Source organism: Aphis gossypii, chromosome 1 (genome assembly GCF_020184175.1).
Source record: "Aphis gossypii isolate Hap1 chromosome 1, ASM2018417v2, whole genome shotgun sequence".
Lineage (NCBI taxonomy): Eukaryota > Metazoa > Arthropoda > Insecta > Hemiptera > Aphididae > Aphis > Aphis gossypii.
In genome coordinates, this window is record NC_065530.1 from 85,035,297 (window position 1) to 85,058,148 (window position 22,852).

At 22.9% G+C, this 22,852-nt stretch overlaps 1 protein-coding gene across 4 annotated transcripts in view; it reads left to right on the forward strand.

Annotated features, from left to right (window-relative positions):
- LOC114132008 (uncharacterized) overlaps window positions 1-22,852 on the forward strand; it is a 155,909-nt gene that overhangs the window by 103,841 nt on the left and 29,216 nt on the right. For all 4 annotated transcript variants that reach the window (XM_050202010.1, XM_050202006.1, XM_050202016.1 and 1 more), the window contains one exon: window positions 10,134-10,161. In XM_050202010.1, coding sequence (XP_050057967.1) covers window positions 10,134-10,161 — 28 coding nt within the window. The remainder of the gene's footprint in view (window positions 1-10,133; window positions 10,162-22,852) is intronic.

Genomic DNA, 22,852 nt, shown 5'->3' on the forward strand with positions numbered 1-22,852 from the left:
ATAACAGTTTCAACTAACAAACATAAATTACAAAAAATCTCATAGTATAACCCATCCAACAAAAAATGATCATATGTGAAACTATTCAAATATCTCAAAACAACTCTTTTATGAACTCTAAAAACTAAGTTTGGAGTTAAAATCAACCCAAATGGAACAAAACCTTTTCAAATAGCATTAAACCTCAGAATAATTATATCACCACCTCTCGAATCAAGCTTACAATATCTTGTAAAACTACCAGACGTACTAGACATTGCTCTAATATCAAATCTTCTCACCAAGTTCTAAACGAACTAAACTAGGATCACATCCCAGTCATCACCACTCATTTATACCATTAATTATAGTTCAGCCTATCCCAAAACTCATAGACGCTTCAATAAATTAGGAAAAGTTTAGAGATAAGCCGAATAAAAATCTCAACAACACAAAACGATACTGAAACTCAGACTATATAATCTCTAGCGTAAAGTATCTAATGGTAACAATATAAAACGCAATATCCACACTATTCCACAGCTTTGATTAATGCAAACAAAACCTAATAAAATCATTCCAATGACTCCCTTCCAATTCTAATGCAAAACCTTATAAAACAAAGACACAAATTGAGGAATCTGGCAGAACACCAGAAGTCCAGCCGTTAAAAGAAGACCAAACTAACTAATTAGGAGATTTAAATGGAAGTTAGACAATGTCAGATACAAATTATACCATAATTACCTACGGAAAATTAATCCAGATGATTTTTTGATGAACCACTAAAAGAACTTTAAAACAACATAATCCAGTATCTTAGTGAATTATAAATCTATGCTACAAATAAACATCATCAATCCTATTATATACCTCAATTATCCGTCCATTAGTTACATATGCTTGCCCAGTATAATAGCATCAGCCTCTTCTACAAAAATAAATTAAAACTAAATCCTCCAAAATAAGTTTCTAAGTATATATTTTAAAGCTCCATGGTTCATAATAAAAATACAAATCCATAGCAATGCAGGAGAACCTTTCCTTAAAGTCTGGATATAAACCTAATTCCTAAATTTTCACACCAACCTCAAAACCTCTGAGGGAGTACGATTCTATAACATAGGTTTCAAAATAAAAAACCAACAATTGAAACTACGATTTTTACAAGACCTACTCTTATCAGACAACATCGAAAACGAAAAATAAAATCTATAAATACATCGCAATAAAAAGACATTCTATATAATAACTATTTTTGTATATTATTGCACATATTTTATAGTTAGTAATTAATTTGTAAGACTTGTAAGAGCATGAGATATGCTAAAACATTATAAATTATTAAAAAGTATTTCCGTATTTATTTAAGAATAATTCAAAATTATTTATAAATTTAGCGTATAATTTTATTTGCTTATTTCTGTTATTCTTTCACGCAATAAATTTTATATTCTAATGACCTTTATATATATATATATATATTAAATTCAACAGTATTTTATAATATTTTCTGCTTAGAGATTATAACAAATAAAATCTACTATTTTATACATTCAAATATGAGTTAAAATAATATTCTATTATTTTTCAAATAATGAAATTTGAATAAATTTTTGTCACGCACAGTGTGAATTTAATATTACACCGATGATTAATTTTCGTTATCGTTAGACATTTAAGGGCAATTAAACAGAAACTTTTATCCTGAAGTTACAAAGTAAGAAGATAATATTTTAACCCCTTTAGGAGAAAGTGGAAATTATGGCATGCAATGCAGTTTTACTTGGATACTTAAGGTATTTACACACGAATTTAAGAGACAAATATAGAAATTCACTTTGAACTAACTATTCTAAAAGCACACACATGAGAACATGTAACTACAACATACGGATAACGTAGAGTTATCATTAATGGAATTTCATAAAGATAATTCGTAAAGTAAATTATAAAATGGTACATTCGTGGTAGGTATAGTAAATAGTTAGTAAACTACGAAACCGAAGAATAATTCGTGTTATTATCTTTAAATATTACTAATGTTCTGCAATACATCTATATATTTACAATATTTAATTTACTTTGGATTCCAAAATTAATTCCACATATTCAGGATTTTTTTAATAATTAATAATTATATATAAAAAAAATACATTGCCCATGGAACATATAATAATCAAAGTAATCACTTTATAAAGACGTGTATTATTGACATTTTCAAAGTTAAATGCTGTGTGGTATATACCTATAGGTATTAGCTATTTGTTTACAGCGTATGTCCTATATTTTAACTTATAAATCATAATGAAGTTAATTAAATTATTCATTCATAATATTAATTCACTATATATTTTAACATAATTTTAGGAGCTATAATCACTCTTGGACAAGATATGATTTGTGCACCTTTATAGGTTTGTATTTTATACTTACATATTCACTGAATAATATGAATAAATTATACTTATTTATGAAAATGCATATTAGTGATTAGTAGATATATTAACTTACCTATCTTTTATCAGATATTTAATATAACACTTAAGCAAAAAGCTATCATATTATATACTATAACCATATGCACATATTATACTACATATGTATACATTATTTAGTAACTGTTAAATATTAATATTCAATTCTTTGCTTAAGTACTTGGTTTGTATTAAAGAAAATATTGTTCCGTTTCAGTATAAAATATCGTTTACAAGAAATAAGTCTGCTTATAGCTATAAATATTGTAAATTAAAAATGGTTCAAACCTCACATACGTAATGTGAATAAAATTTTACATCAAATATTCATTTCCCAATCACATTATTAATCATTATTAATGATCTATAAATGAAAATTGTGTTATTAATTCTTCTAATACTATTAAACATAATGGATTTTTAATATTTTCTTCGTTTCAATCAAGAATAGTTGTAAGCTAAAATCAACGTAATATAGTTCTAAAACACTATAATATAATCAATATTACACAAAACATTGAAATCTTCAACAGCTAAAAATGTTTACAGAAATACAGATAAAAATTGTTAAAGCCAATCCTGTTTTAAGATAAACTCAATAACAAGTTAACCCTGAAGTGACCTTATTCAAATCAATGTTCAATTGCGTGTAAAGTTTTTGAAGAGAGGAGTGTCATTTAAAGTTTGAGTATTACCATATCGAATCTAACCCAAAAATAATTTTACTATGAAAATTTTTATTCAGTCATTTAAAATTATTTAAAAATATATCACTTCTAAGATGAATGGGTAAAAATTAAATTACAGCAATTACTAAAGTAATTTATGATTCATTATAAAACACATTTTTCAATTATAAGTAACAATTAATAATTAGTTATATTCGTTTTAATTTGTTTAAAATATTTTTTTTTTTCGTAGTATTTTATGATGAAATAAATATAATTAAATTCCTTGATGATAATAATAATGATAATAAAAAAATACTACAGTTGATTGAAGAATTATCTATTTATTTAAACTAATTTAATTCACTTTAAAGGTACAAATACTTGAGTCGTCAATTGGTAACTCCAATTGATCGATTATATTATTATGAGACGTTACAATTTATAACATCTAAAAAAACTAAATATCACTGATTTGTAGTATAAAGTAAAAATAACCACTGTTTAAAATAAATATATTTTTAAATGTTTTAAATCTTAATAAATAAATACAATTTATATACCTACTTATGTCTTATATTCATGATACAAAAATAATTTATTTTAATTTTTTGAATAATATTTTGCGAACATTAATATTCTCTATTTGAAATAAAAAAATTTATATTTCAATATCTATAAATTCTAAATACGCGTGAAATATAAATTATATTAGGTATATAAACTATTTATTTCCGTATTAATTGAATAAAATAAACACCTCGTTAAAGTTATTAAAAAATAAATATCAAAACATATTTTGAGCTGAAGTATTTTAAATAAAATTCATATATTTCACTGCAAAAATATAAAGGAAATAAATGTGGATGTATATTCTAACTTCTTGTTTTTTACAACCTATAATACAAGTGAACTTAAAAAAAAATAGATCCGTGGAAAGTTGCCGGAGAAACAAGCAGCATGACTAGTTTTTTAAGTTTTGAAAAACGGTATTATAGAATGAAATGTAAACCAAATAACTATACATTTCATATAGCAGACAGACTGTATAACTGAATGTGCCACTAAAGTTTATTCTGTGAATATAAGTCACATAGATATGTTGTATTAAACTATTATATTAATAAACGTGAAAACAAAATATTATGCATTATTATAAACTAAGTATAGTGACTTCGTCCTCATATTTTAATTTCGAACCACTACAACAAAAACAAAAAAAAAATGATAAAAAGTATTATACTATTTAATTTATATTTTTATTATAACTAAGAATAATTAAGTTCTAGAAGAATAAAAAAAAAAAAAAACAATCCTAAGAATTTTAATATAAAGTAAATTTCAAAAGACATTTTTTTTACATTTATTATAGATTTTATAATTATTTATCGCATAATTTTTGAAATGTACCTGTCCGTATTGCATATTTATTAATGTTACACTTTGTGTTTAGTCAGAACTTGTATACTGATAATTTACAACGGACGAGCAAAAACTAAATCCAATTACCCATAACAGTTCCAGTAAATCATACTGAATAGTGTTTTAACTATAGTTAAAAACAATAAATATTAATTAATACTTACCCATCACTTTTCATTATCATGTTATCTAATTGATATATTTATGTGTCCATTATAGATTTAGATTTAAGTTCTCAAACCACCCATAAACAAAGTCTTGAAAATACAGCCTAATCGCCATTAAAACTAGCTAATTAAATTATAAGATTTTTTGAAGCATTAAAAGAAATTGAAAAGATATTATGGAAAACTATTATAATTAAAATGAATCAAAATTTATATAGTAATATGTGCTCTGATATTCAATCAAATTTAATACTTATAAACCGTAGTTTATATAATTTCATATATTTCAAATATTATTTGTTTATTTTATTAGGTATTTAAAATAGTCTATATCTTTTTGTTTTTGTAAAAACATATAAACTAAAATTACATTTGACTCACAAGAGATATAATTTTAATTTAACGTAATTTATCGTGAAATGTGTATTTTAAAGTAATTGCAACAAATTATTTGTAATGATATAATACCTGTTATGTATCACGTTAGGTAATAGGCTTGTGTGTAAAATAGGTACATATTTCACAGTACATAATAACCATGATAATCGATATTCGGTGTATCTAACTATTATAATTTATCAATAATTAAAACCCATATACGTTGGTAGTAGTTTGTTTAGTAGTCGCTCTCGGGTAGTTGGCAGTTGACTCCAAGTTATATATCTATAGCAGAGTATTATTCATTAGGGCATTTAGGGTCCAAAACAGCATGGGTTTCCTTTAGAAACACACGCCAATACACCGATATATCAAAATCTACTGTGGGCAGTTCCAGTCAACGAATATAAAACAATATTATCACCTTAATTGTCTTTATCACTATTAAAATCACTAAATAGGTATATCGAAAATAATTATGATTTTTTTAGACGAAAACAGAATCCCCCGATTGGACGTTTTGGACTTATAAACTATTTCTGTATTAATTAAGCAAAAATACACCATTCTAAACTTGGTTTTTAAAGTATAAAACAAATTCAACAAATTAAGAATGAATCAATCAAATTTTTAAGAAAAAAAATGTTCAGTATGTGCGTTTTTCTTGATGTAGTGCAGGTATTTAATCGCGTCTGGTATCTAGATCTATTACTCAAGATAATATAACGATAAATTTGTTTCTTCTAATAAAACCGTATCTAAGGTAATGAAATTTTTTCGCACAATCTTATCGAAATTGTAGCGGAAGTTTTCGAGGAGCAATAATTGCTTCCATAAAATTAAAACTATCCGTTGCCGATCAGCCCATAACTCCTAATACTATAATCAAAAGTATTTTTTGATGACAAAATCCTCATCATACATACGAATCACAAAATAGTCGTGCAATATATTTAAATGTGCTTAGATATTTTTTCTCTTTGGTACAACGAATGGAAAAATAAAGTTAACGAAAATAAGTCGATACTCGTATATTTCAGTTCTACTATAAAACTCAGAAAATATCCGTTTCCCCTTATATTTTCACTACTAACCACTCTCAAAGTAATAAATTATTATTTACTTAGAAATAACGTTTTATCTTTGTCTCTTCTGGGCAACGCGCATAAACACTAAAAGATAACTACTGATAGAAGAATGTGACTATAGCATTACCTACTGACATGTCAAATAAAATAATAAAATAGTTATATATTAACTTCTTATAAAATCATTATCGACTTATAAAAAACATGGTTGGAGTTTATCAAAATCATTGAATAATAAAAAACATCCAAAGATTAACTATAACAAGTTATGAAAATATACTGTTATCTTAGAATAATAATTATCAACTAAATTTTACATTAAACCCTTTTTCCATATAATATTTGTAGTGTTCTTGAGGTCAAATGCTTCAGAACTAAGCAAATACACAGTACCTATATTATAATGTTTTTATCAAATAATATAAATCATATCTACATGTTATCCTTTTACTTACTACTTATTGATCCCTCGATGTGAGAGGAATAAATAAAAAAAAAAATACACAATGTATATTAAAATATAAATTAAATACATAAGATCATTGGTAAAACCGTTCATTGCAAGTAGGACCAAACTACTCACTCGCTAATTATGTAGGTGTACACGCACTTGATGGTGCACATGCACGCAACTAAGTACTCAAACAGAGTAAAGCATGCTGATTTATCATATTATGACAAAATAATGATGTTTTATAATAACTGGAGTATATTTGTTCCTTTCGTCGATGGCGGATACTATAATCATTTGAGGCATGTCGGTTTTTGTAGTTATAAACGAGCCATTATTCGATTATTCATTATATTTATAATAAATCTTATAAAATAATACACAAAAAATAAAGAAATTAAGCAATACCATTGAATATATCAATACAAGACCTTTAAAAATATTACCAAAGTTAGAGGGCTTAAAAAAAAAAAAAGAAAATATAAAAAACAGTTTTTGTTTTCAATATAACTATACATAAAGACTTTAGACCTAAATATATCTGTCATCTCTAATGTAGCAGCAATACACTATGGACCACCTGCACTCTAAACTTGCTATCAACCTTAATCCACTAGTATCTGAAAGTATACCTACTGATCTCCCGAGGTGATTGGATCAATATTTGGTGTTAAGACATAAAATATATCATCACACACAATAAAAATAAAACCTAAAAAAAAAAATCGTATAACCCATAGATAGTTCTTCCACTATCATACAATATAAAAATTATCAACTACACATATTCAAAATTCAAAATATTAATTTATAGACCATTTTTGTTTATACACTATTAAGCTGTTTAGACTCTACTTCATTTAAATTTCGTCAGAAGTATATTAATGTAATCATAATTATTATACTGTATTTAACTATGTACGCTATATGGATTTATATGAATTATAAATAAATTTAAAATAATACCAATTTTACAAAATTATTTGTGGTATGTATTAACACTTGTTTGCATGGCCGTGGTTTGTTATGAAGCGATTATCTATTGTTTGATTAAGTGGAGGAAGCTAATCTCATTATGAATAGAGTATATTATAGACTATGTGTTCACTATAACCCCTCACACTCTCTTCTAATATTCCACTTATGCATTGTATTTATATACTTACTGCAATGGCCATACCCTATGTACGTACTATGTGGTAAATCGGTCTACAGTATTTCTGTTGTATTAAGTATTTGAATTTGTAATAAACATTTAAATGGCATATTACAGTGAACCATCGTCGTCGTAGTTAATGATTTTTATTAGATTATTGTAATTATTATATTATTGTCAACTATGCATTAGGCATTCACAGTATATAACCATAATTATTTTCATCTTTGTATACTTATACGGAAATTTAGTAGGTATTAAAATTATACTTTACATCATTTTGTTCGGTAAGTCTAATATGCTTGTCTCGTTGAATTTATAATTTAACAGCTATGCATTCAACATTTATTAAATGTACTAATAACCATTATATACCTACCTACACGGTTTGAATTATTTTAATTTATAGAAAACAATTTAGTTAAATAGCCAATAACAATTTGTTAAAATGTCCTCATAATTTATTGTTGCGTAAAAATGTTGTATTTTTCATGAAAACCCCTCAATTTTATATTTAGAATCATAAACATAATCATGATTTATAATATTTTTATCATACGATTATACAATATGGGAAAATAAGTATTATATCATAATAAATAATAATTTTTATTATTTAATGAAAATGTACCTACTTAGTATAATATATTGATACATGAATCATTCAACTTTACACGCAGTAATGGTTACCTGCTAGGTAATCAATAATCTAGGTACTTAAATACATCCCTAATGTACCTACCTAACGTGACCCTCATAATAATATGTGATTACCACAAGCTTCAAATATAAACCGTTCACTTTATGAATCTCATTTTTGAGATGTATAATTCAATATTTAAATAGTTATAAATATTACATGATATATTAAATCCTACAACTCATATCTCTCCCATAATTTTACTATGAATTGTAGAAAAAAAATTGTATTGAATACAAATAACTTATTAGTATTATTGAAATATTTTATTTAATGTCAGAATTTAGAATATTAGTAAGTATTAAATAATTATAATATTCAACATGACTGTCGGTCTTTAGTCTCTTATACTTATATCAAAATATTATACCTATTCGTTCCCTGGCGCGCAATAACATAACACATATTTGGTCTGTTAAAATGAGCAAAATAGCGATATTCCAACCGTTAGTAATTACTATAAAGATTCGTGAACATTATTAAACCGCATTGTGATAAAAATAATTATGGAATTCGAGATTAAAATATTTCATATACAGCTAAATTAATAATCCAGCTTATGGAATTTTTTAGTATATCTCTAGTTAGACATTTCTGTCGGCGTACATAACATACTCTTCTCGTAGTAGAATATTATTACTACCCTAAAATATAAGGAGATTAAATAATGAAAAAAAAAAGTAAAACTATAACATATTTTATTATGTATAGGTATAATGTACTTTTAACTAATATTTTTGTTGTATATCTGTTGACAAAATAATATTTGCTGGATATGTTTGAAACAATTACTCAAAGAAATCTATAAAAAAGAAAAACCATAAAATGTATTAAGTATAGTTCACATATAATACTTATTTGATAGTAATTTAATGCATTATATTTTATGAGTTTATAATAATATAAGTAAACAAACTTTTATAATATATAATATCATAATAAATGATATAATATCATAGAATATAATAGTCATATAAATACTATCCATATATTATTATATATTAAGTTTAAACCTACTTATTTGTTTTTTTACAATCTTCTTATATTAATGAAATAAAAATATTTTATATGCATATAATATTATTATATGATTTTTGAATTAATTTTTGAACATATTTTACTAGCAGTAAAAATGTAATAATTATAACATATAAAATATTATTACATTGAATATTATAAAATATTTCATTGTACTCGTAATAATGATAAAGTTTGTGTCGTGTTTAATATTTTATACATACATTTTTAAGGTTGTACAGGATGTATATTGTATATATTTCAATGATCTACAACAAAAATTATCTCTCATTGAGTTTGTTGGATAAAACATTAGATGATGAACATGTTTTTTTAATTACATGAAAATAATTATAATTATTTATTCATTCATCGTAGTAATGAATGGCTACACAGCATCAACTCATAACATTATTAAGTTTACCTATATTATACTTTTAATTTTACGTTATTTACACACTCATAATAATAAAAAATGCTGTCATTATACCAAATTTTCAACAAGTATAAACAAAGAATCATCTTACGAATATCAGATTGACCCTCGACCAATAGAATTATTACTATTATTCATGTTGAAGAAAATAACAGTTATGTAATTATACTAATAATTGTATAATTTTGTTGCAGGTAAGGGAAAACGCATCGAATAATAACGGTGAGTCAAATGCATGTTATTATTATTAAAAAATAATACCTAGGTATATTATTAGAAACAAGTTTATATCTAAAACCAAAACATGAAAATAAGGTCAAAACTGTAGGATGTATTTGAATTGCTACTAACCAACATTATTATGTCATAACATAACATAGTTTTATATGATTGAAAAACTTAAATAAATATGAATTCACTAAAAATTCTGTAACATATTCTATATTAAGTTTACGATCTTTATACTTCTCGTCCCGTGTTTCATTAATCGCTACAAATCACTACTACTACTATTAAATTGCAATAATATTTTTAAATGTTAAAATAACACAATACTAAATCGTCTATAATTAATTCATTTTTAACTGTTTACATTTTAATTTTAATTTTTCGTAAGATTGGAGTATAATGGAATTTGGTATGTGGGTATAATCAAATTCATAAATATATTTTGGCATACAGAAAACCTTTATACAAATTTATATCTATTCTAAAGTGTAATTATTTATACAATGTATATTCAAATAGAAGACAACGTTGATGAAAATGATGAAAACATTCACTGTAATTAATTTTGTCTTTCTGGCAATTATTACATTTGACGTTAAACTCAACATCCTTTAAATTATATTTACAAATTTTAAAACTCACTTGACATTTCGCGTGTAATAAGATATTACGAAACGATGATATAAAGTCAAATTATGCAAATATTTTTTTATCAATTTAGTATGAGTACTTACCTATTCTCATCGATATCAGAAAAAAATAATATGATACCTACATGTCTATAGCAAACATGGCATTTCTTTTGTCTGTTTGTTTATTTGACAATGATTATTGGAAGTTTAAACATAAACCTTATAAAGTCAATGGTTTAAACATACTATACAAATATACATATATATCACATATATCTAATACATTAGCATTTATATTCGTATCATTAAAAAAAATACAATAATAATGATTAATTTTTTGTTGGTCATCTAGATACCTAACTATAGTGATTAGTGATTATCTACCTACAGTACAATTCAATATAATTTTTAAAACTACCACTTAAAATTAAAACCATAATACCACAGTCTTTATTTGATAATATCAAATATTAAATATTTTAATATACCATGCACAATAAAATAAAACTTTTTCAACATGAAATAACTAATAACTAATAAACTATTTAAGCTTTCTAATCTAGCTATCCTAGTGTTGATTATTTAAGTATTATTAATATTCAAAAAAAAAAAAAAAAAATACTCAATAATATTAAATAAGTACTGTACTTCTGTCTATGATGGTTTAATGGACATCATAATATGTTAGATATGTTAGACCAAAATATATTTTACGATAATCAAATCAAGTTTTTGTACGATTATTATACTGACATGAACAATATGATAAGTATTATTGTTTACGATGTTAAATAATATTCTTTCATATTGATAATATAGCTATTTGGTATACAATATATACAGTATACTATGATGTAAATTTATTACATTTAGTTACTCGGATAATATGCTTCTCTCGTTTTGTATAACCGTTTAATTTAACGAAATACACTACAAAATCCTTAGTAGAAACACATGATTTATTATCGTAAAAATGATTTGGTACCTAATTTACAAATTTGTTTTTATGGCATTGTTTAAAACTATAATATACACCTTAATAAAGATCGCAAAATGTATACTATTTTTTATTATCTAATATACGGAAAACAATGATTTTTATATTTATTTATTGTTGATTATATTTTTTATAAATTGTATTACTTAATGAAATTTATTAACTATAATCTATGATTTAACACTTTAATGACGTTTATTCTAAATTAAATCAAAGTAAGTTTGATATGTATAACTAATTCGTCAATATAATGTTAAATATAGAATTGTCCACTTAATTTGATTTTAAGTGCTAAAATAATACTGAATATACCAAACTTTCGGAAGGCAATTAAAACCATTCATATTATAAAATATTATACTGTTTGTTATTTAACAATAAAATATTAACGAAAAATATATATACATTTATACTATTAATATTATTATTAACTATTTTATAAATAAATTGTGATTTTTTATAATTATTTCATTAAATCCTAGAAAAGTTATTCTACAATTGTTTTAAATAAATTAAATTGCAAGTTGTAATTTACTTGCCTATATTATTATGTATTCAAACTTATATGTTTAATATATGTGACAGTTCTGTTTTTAATGAAAGCAGAAACTCAAAAGTTTTTTTTTTTATCCTGTAGCCTCATTAACTACTATTAAACTTCTGACGAGGGTAGGATAAAGACCGAAATATTTTTAAATCTTAATTCATCCCTGGACCCAAGCAGATAATGTAATACCTGACCTAGTTTTCAGAATAGCTGTGCGAGGTTGGTAATAAATGATTTTCGACATTTTTCTACTCTCTTAAACCACTTCTTCGTTTGATTACTCACGGCCCACTAATTTTTGAAAAATTTTCACCACAATAACTTTCAGCCATTGAGAGGTGAAAATAATAAAACTAAAAAATAAGACGATCAAGTCATCTTATATTTTTAACAAATCGATCAATTTATTGGTTATAGAATGATGTTTGTAAAAAATAAATTTTCTAACAGAAAAATACAGTAATCTTCAATATTGATGATTGATGACAATTTCTCGTAAAATTGGTTATAACACAAGAAAAGTAAAAATTTAATAGTAGATGCTGTTTTTGAGATTAAGTCAGGTTAAAAAGTGAATAAAAATATGAAAAATGGAATTTCTACGTAAGACTATAATTTTAGACAAAATAAATTTTGTTTCCATATCAATAAATAATAACTTAAATTTTCATAAAATATTTATAACAGCATATTCTAAGTATGAGAACATTTTAAAAATATTTCGATTTTTTTTTTGGAAATATATTTTATAGATACTTTTAATTTATTTTATTTTATTTTTTGGTGTTTTTTAGAATAATTATTGACAAACAATATGTATCTGATTGAAAATACTTAAAAATGTATTATGCGATTTTTAAATTTTTAATTTACCTATTAAAATATATCAAAAATGTATATTAACAATATTTTTTTATAATCGTTTGTAATAGAACTTTGGCGGAAATCGTATAATTTTCAAAAAGAATTCCCACATTTTCCACTGGAACTTTTTCATTAAAACTTAAAATATATTTAATAATTTTAATCAAATACACCGTGAATATATTATTTACAATATTTTACGTTAAGGTAATATAGACTAAACATATTTTAATAATAATAATAATATAAAATGGTATTCAAATACTATAATAGTTTAATAAATTCAATGTTTTTTTAAAAAAAATTAAATCATCTTGTTTTAATAATAACAGTAAAATAAAATACTTTAATAGCATTATCAAAATAATGATATATACTCTATACTCAGTGATGTAAGCTGATAAAATATGTTTGCTTAGAATTGTTTGCATAGACAATGATATACTATAGAATTCAAATTTAACACTCTATTACAGTGTACACAGTCTTCACATCTAATGTATAGCAGAGTGATACCCACTAGTCCACCTTTTTTTTTAATTACATATATGTTAATTAAACTTAATATTAACTAGATAATATAATCTAACATTTAATAACAATATATTTTATACATGATATTAATTACCTATATTATCAACAACGTAGATGGATATGAATTATGATTTTAAAATGTTGGAACGTATTTTATAACTACTATATTCATCATAATTTACGAACTGTAAAAAAAAATTTGATATGAATGTAAATGATTACTTTAATAATTTATCCCTTCATAATTATTAATGACTTATATATTAGAAAACATTTTACAGAATTTTACTTTAAATTAATATATCAATTTATAATCAATTATATTTCATATGTTAATAATGATGATTTGAATCTCTCAACAATTATTTCCTAACGTAAAATTTTTAAAAAAATTATTTCAAATATTTTCTGAAAAATCATTAAAAATTGTTGCCTTACAAAAATAAGCATAATTATTTCTATCCAAAGATAAGAATTTATTTTAATTAAAATATAAATTTACAAATACATTAAATAAAAATCATTTGTTAAAAATAGCATTGTTAAAAAATAAAACAAAATATTAAATAAGTATTTAACTATAATGCTGTGCATAACATGTCGAGTGTACCCATTTTTCTTTATTTTTATAAAAAAATTTTGTTTATCTCAATTATTTTGAAAAGTACACTTACTCAAACTTTTTTAACTTTTGACCCTCTAAAGTTTAAAATCCGAGGTTAGTAAAAATCACTCTCAAAGTTGAGATTGAAGCATTTTTTCAACTACAAAAAGTATATTTAGACAAAAAAAAAAAAAATTACGCACACCATCATTATTGTAAACTAACATATCAACGCTCTGCAGCTTTGAATCTAAAAAGTCTAACTAATTATTTAAGTTGACAGCATTCGAAAATATCTTTTCTACTAATTACAATTCAGTATGTTTTTTGAAAACATTTGAATTTTCAAATAATAATTTTAATTTATATATAATATCTATAATATTGTGATATTTATATATAAGTGAATCTTGAGCTAATTAATATTACTCGATTTTACATTATATTTCACGTATACTACATTTTATATTTTAAATAATTTTAATTGTTCACTAACATGAATATAATATTTCGTTTATTTTTATTTTTTCAAACGTGAAGAATTAAACAACTCATATCATTAATTAAGAAATAGTACTTAAATACAAATTATTATAAATTAATGTATAATGTAGGAAGTGTTTTTATAAATATACTTAATATTCAACAGACAATTTATGTAAATCAAGTGTCCGCATACGGTTTGAAATTTCCCATAAGCTTGACATGACAGCACTTTTTTAAAACACTACCGCTGAAATCAAATTCAAGTCACACATTTTTACTATTAAAAGCTTATTTTGGATTTTTCAAATGGACCAGGAATAGTTGGGATTTATTTTGACAGTAAATACTCCCACACATATACACATATTTATAATAAAAATATATTTTTAGTATTGTCGCATTTATATTTATTGTTTATTCTAATGTAACAAAAAATGTATCACTTTAAAAGTATATCAGTGATTGAAATACGGATATTTGTTAATACAAGAAAATTAATTATTTCTGATTAGTAAAATGTAACTATAATTATTATAAAATTTCATAAAATCAATTTATTATTTAAAACTGAATTGCATGTGTTTTATTATAGTATTCAGAGCTATAAAAATTACTCACAAATACGTAACCACGCTTAAAATCAATGAATTATTATCTTACCTTAACGTAACTTAATTCATTACATAACGTTGATACTGAAATTCATACAATTCTAAAATGTTGGATGGAAAATAACAAATTATAATTTTTTATTTAAGTTATGTACTACAATTTTTTTTTTCATTCATTTTTGTATCACTCACTTCTATTTGCAATGATTATCACGTAAAACATATCGAACTATAATTATACGCCCTCTCAATGAAACACCATGACGTATCATCTGATTTTCCAATACTTGCCAATTCACACTACAAATATATTAAACCATCACAAACTTTCAATCGTAAAATAGATAACCTGAATTATATATGTACAAGGAAATAGAAAATTAATGAATATTTTCTGTTTAGCTTCGTCGGAGTAATAAATTATTAGTTTCTGCTTTTCTAAATAGAAAATAATTAAGATTCGGATTCGATTCTGTTATAGTATATTTTTCTAAATAAAAATCAAGAGAATGTTGAAGTACACATAATCAATCTAAATAAATAAAGTTATGTTTGAATGAAAAATATTGTGTTGTTTAAATTAATAATAATAAAAAAAAATCATTAAAATACTGTGGAATATGTTTTTTTTTTGTTCAGTTAATTTGGTCATTTATTCATTGAAGGATTCAGCTTTACTTATTTATAGAAAAACTTAAAAATGTATCTATGGTGTCCTATAAAGATTCTAAATTTCCAAATACATATTATTTTTATTAGTTTAATTATTTCAGTATAATTTATATAAACACTAATATTCATAAATTATAATCAATGATATAAGTTAAATATGCAACACAATTTAAAGTATGTTTAATTCTACAACACACAAATATAAGTTAGTATTATTAGATTCTAATGATAATTAAAATAAAGGATCTTGTAGTAGGAGTGGTTACAGTTGATTTTTTTCCAATTTTATAATTTGTAATTTTGTAAAATTACTTAATTTGTTCTTTGATCCGATCGGTCTTGTATGCGATATTCTGGTGTAGTTTTGAAGTTGCTAATCACTCGAGCATAAACTAGTGGGCTCTTTAAAGCATTCTAAGAAATGTATTTAGTATTATTTGCAGCTTATTTATTTTTGTTTGAATACGGCGTCTGGAATACGTATATTAAGAGTAATTTTATGACTGATGTATAGATTCTATAGTGTAGAGTATTACTAAATATATAATAAATATACATCTAAAATCTACATTGATGAGCTATACCTTACAGGTGGATGTACTGTGTAAGTTTGGCTTTCTATTTATTGATGTTTATTTTCCAACTAAGTTTTTTTTATGAAACCTGACTCCAAAATGTTTAATTGACTATTTTTTATAATTCCAATCTATTAATTGATCATTGATTTTTAATTTTTAGGTATTAGGGAATATTTGATAGATTTTGGATCCTATTATTCATAATTTAAAAATGTGTTGCAAAAAATTATGAAATAAGTTAAGTAGATAGTTGGTTTATTTCGTCTTATTTGTGTAGTAGTTCTTGGTAACAAACTTTGTCAAAAGCTATTTTTGTGTCAAGTATGGTTCTGGGTATATATTGTATATAGTTTATCTTGAAATCCATTAGGTAACAATTGAGATCTTTTATAGTTAATGATGTAAGTAATAGAAGGTTGTCATCCAAACTGATAAGGAATAGGTAATATTGTTTTTTAAGATTTAATTATATATTTCCCTTTAGTCAACATACGTTACTATTGTAGTTATCTTCACTTTTTCAAAATAATATTTATCTATGCCATTTGATTATACTATACTAAAATATTATAAACACCTTCGTATTAAACATGATAACATATTTCTGATTGTTCTAATATAAGTCATAAAGTACCTAATAACTATTTATCACAAAAATATAATTTAAAAATAATAATAGGTATGCAGTATATAAAGGTAATGCCAAATTGGCCATTTTAAAATTGTTATTTTGGCAATGATATCAGTAAAAAGTATATTTTGAATGACAAAAAAAATAGTGTTAATAATATTATAATTATATATAATTTTAATATTTTATGAAGTTTCTCTATAATACATATAAAATATATACCTACTCTATAAATCATTTTCACAAGCCAGCTTAGATCATTATTAATCAATTAAAAATGATAATTCAAGTTCAATATATTAAAAAAATTTATTTACCTGCATGTTTTTGTTTTATTTAAAGAAATTAAAACAATGATTACATTTTGATCGATTTTAGTGTCCATAATATTAATGATTAAATTCGTTTGGAACCGTAGTGTGAGATAAACTTATGCATTAACTATACAAATTGTTTCACTTACTTTACACACAAAAATTATATATTTTTTATGTGATATCGCAAATTAAAGACATAAATTACCATTATTTTTTCAACTATTTTTTTGTTTTTATTTAAGGAAGTACTATATATTACTTCATTCAATCATCAATATGATGCGTTTCAGCTACAATTTCGTATCTAGAATTTTTTTTGTAAAGGTTCATAATTTTTTTCATATTACAATATAAGCTTAAGTAAGATTTTTCAGAAGTATATTATACTGTTTTCTTGTGCTTATACAATTTTAAATTTTTACATTAACTTTCACAAAAAATGTAATTTTAATACATAGTTATGTTTAAATAATAAGTTTGTAAAAAGTTAAAAGCATTTTTAAATTTATCTGAAATTTTGAGAATGGTTACAAACCCTTAAACATTAAATTTTAACTATTACTTCAAGGCATGGTAAAATAATTTCAATACTAAAATTATATTGAAATCATATATGACTACATGTTGTTTATCCTAGTAATAATATTCAAAATTTTCATTGTGAACAGTCCGATAGTGCCAACCCTAATCGGAAGTATCACTTGTTGCCTTTTTTATATTATAGTGTTAAATTTCGTTTGTAGGTTGTTTTATTGTGTTAAAAGGGGACCCAAACACTTGAAATGTGTAACCCTTTTAAATATGCTACGTTATACGTTCATAAATTGCCCCAGTTTACATTCTTTATCCATTTGAATTTTAACAATATATTCCATTTGTTCGTTATTGATTCACAACCCAACCTTCTTTGCTATCTCCAAACATTGCTTGCGTATTTGTCTTACCTTCCTATTCAAGCTATGTCATCAGAAATACTCCAGGAGTTTAATACTTGAATTTCCTAATATTGTTCGTCATTAACATTCATATGTAAATATGTAATGGAAAAAGTACATTCCTTGTCTTAGGCTAGTGGTAACTTCAACTTGGTGTAAGCATCTCTCCTATTCTCTCACAAGAAAATGGAATATCACAAAATTCAAATATATCAAATTATTTCTAGTCACAATAAAATATAAATTATATCAGTTACCATACACTACAATCTATTTACAGACGATCTTACAAGTAATTATTTTTATTTTTTTTTTTTTTAGAAGTAAATAAACAAGTAATAGGTTATAATAACTTACTTCAGATAACTAAAACCAATATATAAAATTAGACAAATGTAGCCAATTCAAAATTCTAGGAGTAAATTTTTAAATACTTAAAAAGCAATTAATATAAGTCAAATTATGTAAATAGAAATATCCAAAATTTGATGTAATATAAGTGTTATAAAATTTTTAGTTTAATTTTAATTAAAACTCTAATTTAAAGAAACTCATTTGATACTATAAACTAATTTTTACATATTTTAAAAAATATTATGAGACTGAATATCTATAGTGACATCATACTGCCTATTGTTTCATCACTGTCACAACGGTATTTTCATGTATTTTATTTTGTACCTTAAAAGTTTTTAATGTAAATTTTGGACCATGACACTAAGAACAAACTTTTCTGAACCATACACTACATCAAATTTTTATACCTATATGGGTTAAGTTTTTCTATTGTACTTTCACAGATCCTGTAAAATTTAAAATTTAAAAATATAGTCACCGTTCAAAATAGTTATACTTGAATATTTTATACAATCTCAACTATTTCTTTGTCAGTTGCTCAGCTCTAAATTTTAAAACATTTTTAAATAAATAAGTAAATAAAAATATCTTGTATATGTAAATGTAACTAAATATCAATGGTATTTGTAAAAATGTGTATATAATATACACTCTTAATAATTTTTTTTTTTTTTTAATTAAGTATTAAGTGTATACCAATAAATAATAAGTAAAAACAAAGTAATATTTGAATAGCCAATCTGTTATTAATACAATATATATATATATTACTAAATGTATTATTAAATAAGTTTTATAAATATAAATTCTAAATTCTAAAAATTCTAACTATTTTCTACTGTTTAAAAAATCAAAATTGTTGAATCACAATAAAAAAAAAAAATCGTACTGTATACAAAAATTAATTATTAGATTAAATGATTTAATTAGTACATTATGAAATTAAATTTAAAAGCAATTACAAAATAAACAAAATATTACAAATATTAAACAATAAAAAATAAAAATAAATACATAATTATGAGTGGAGCTTGATTTAAAACCGAGCTTAGTAATACTACTATTAATAGTATATTTTATTTCTTAAAAAATGTTTTACAATATATTTTCGGTGATATTTATATACCTACTTTTAAGAATAGTAATAAAACATAAACTCCCAAAACTCTCATATAAACTTTATATTTGATTTTAAAGCGTACTAGGTAATATAACTTTTTTAGTACTTCTTCGTCATATTAAAATAATAAAATTAAACCATGAATTAACAAATTATGATAATATGAATAATGAATATTATAACATATGCAATAATAAAGGATTCTTTGAAAGAACATTAAATAATGACTTATAGAAATAAATAAAAATAAAAAAAAATTCCCCGTGATAAAATGTTTTTAGTGATGCTTATACATTTAATAGCTTATGAATGAATTTGGCTGACATTTTCAGCTCTATGATTTTTATCTAAAAACCAATTATGTGGTATAAAAATATTATTTTTAATACAATTATTGGATTTTATAATTATCAAATAAAATATGTCATGTGCTATGGAAAATATATTATAAAATATATTGTTAAACAAATCAATAAATAAAAATATTTACATCCATACTAGTTAACTATCCTTGCCTCTATAGATTAATAAAATTACATTCTAAATTAATATGGTAAGATTGATTTATTTAGTTCAGTACCTATATAAAACTAGGAAGTAATTTAGTAACTCAATTGTTGTACTTAATTAAAGTAATGTAAACATTTAAAGATTACAAGAAAATCGTTTATTTACTAAGTTCCTAAAATAATATAATATTCAGTAACTATTAGAAAATATATTATACTATTTTTCGATTATTAATGGGTTCATTTATGTTTCAGAAAATTAAAAATTATTTAACTAAGCCATAATTTGTTTATTAATATTAATTGTTGGAAATATAAATAAACGTTGATATTCAAAAGTACAATTTAGAAGCTACAAAATATATTGGGTAATTATAAAATTCATTAGGTTGAAAAACTTACTTTGAATCTATGATTTTTGCTGAACCTTTTTTTATTTGCAAGTTATTTTGTAAAACGATTTAATTCATCATCATGATAAAAAATAAATGTTCAGAAAAGTAAACAATCTATAATTAAAGTCTATTTAATTTTGATTTTCAGTTTATTTTTAAAAACTAATTTATAACCTTCAAGTTTCAAATTATTCATAATATTGGTATAAATTAATCATAGTGTATTTAAATTACCACCACCTCTTCATATACTTTACATATTTCAATTTGTCGTTTACTTTAAGTCATTATTTTTCTCAATGGCTGCATTTGATAATAATATTAATATTTTACATGACTCATATTTCATTATACACCATTTATGTATTTTAAAATTTTAAAATTTCAATTACAAGCATAAATTAAATTTTTTTTTTTGGTTTTACAGTGATATTTTTTTTGATGTCTTCAATTTTACCTTAACTTAATGTTAAAACGATGTATATACAGTATATTTCATTTTAAATTGCTAATTTTTAAAACTAAAACCTATATACCACAGTTTACAAACTTTATAATCAATCCAAAACTAATTAACATGATTTAATAATTACATACTTCATGTATATTTATAATATATGTAATGTCAGTCGTCAATACTTAAAAGCTTTTATAATATTATGTAATAACGTTTTTTCAATACATACCTATATCTACCTATGTATAATGTATATATATATATATATATATTATATAATAATAAATTTGTCAATATTTGTTTATTTACTTAGACTTATTATTAATCTATATATATATATATATATATGTATAATATACATTACTTTGAACATCCGTTTTAAATAATATAATAAATATTCAAAGTAGAATGTTTAATGTTTATACATCGTTGAATAAACATCCTTGTTTCAGAATCTAAAATATTTGTATAGTAAATTAATATTAGGTATCCAAATAGTTATAAGGATTTTATTTTTATTTTGTCGTTTTGATAAATATTATTCAATATGAGACTTATGAAGAAAGTTTAATAAAATGAAGAAGGGGTTGCAAATACTGGAATTCGCATATTTTCATAAATCTAATAAAAGTTTTTACAATACACTAGGGAAGAGCAAAAATAAATTATAACATTTTCAGATGTACAGAAGTCGTTGAATGCTAAAATGTAACATCTTAATATTTTAATTTATCGCCAGAATATTTGATAAACTTTGATTATTTATTAAATTATAAGATATTAAAAATGCATCAAATTTATTTAATATGCACGTTGGAAATATCATAACGAATGTATAGGTATATACAAAATTTAATAAAATCCTAAAGAATAATAAAATACTTATGAATTTAAATGAAAAAAGTCTTCTAATGGTGACACCGTCGCATTAATTTAAATTACAAAACATTATTCAGTAATTAAAATAGATTACAACAATACAACCCATCGAGTTGTCTTCTAGGGACATTTAATAGAAAGTTGGATTAAAGTTAAGAAATTACGTATTACATAGGTTTGAAATATTTCTCCTTTATAAATGGTGTAATATAACTCAATTTAATTGTAACAAGACAAAATACTAAGAATGTGAATGTACATAATGTTAGACGAAAAAATATGTGATCATTATTTATAGTTAAGCAAATTAATAAATATATTGATTTTAGAATTAAATATTATATCACATTATTATTATGCACATTTGTCTTACATACCATCTATAATATTTTTATTTTTTTTTTTAATATTTCTGTTTGTTACATTATACTTAATATAAATATTATAGTTTATAGGTATATTATTTATTAAATTAATATTATAAATTAGAAACTCCGAATTGAAACTGATATTGAATACTTCTTATACTTCGGCCTCTATATTAAAATTAAATGATTTTT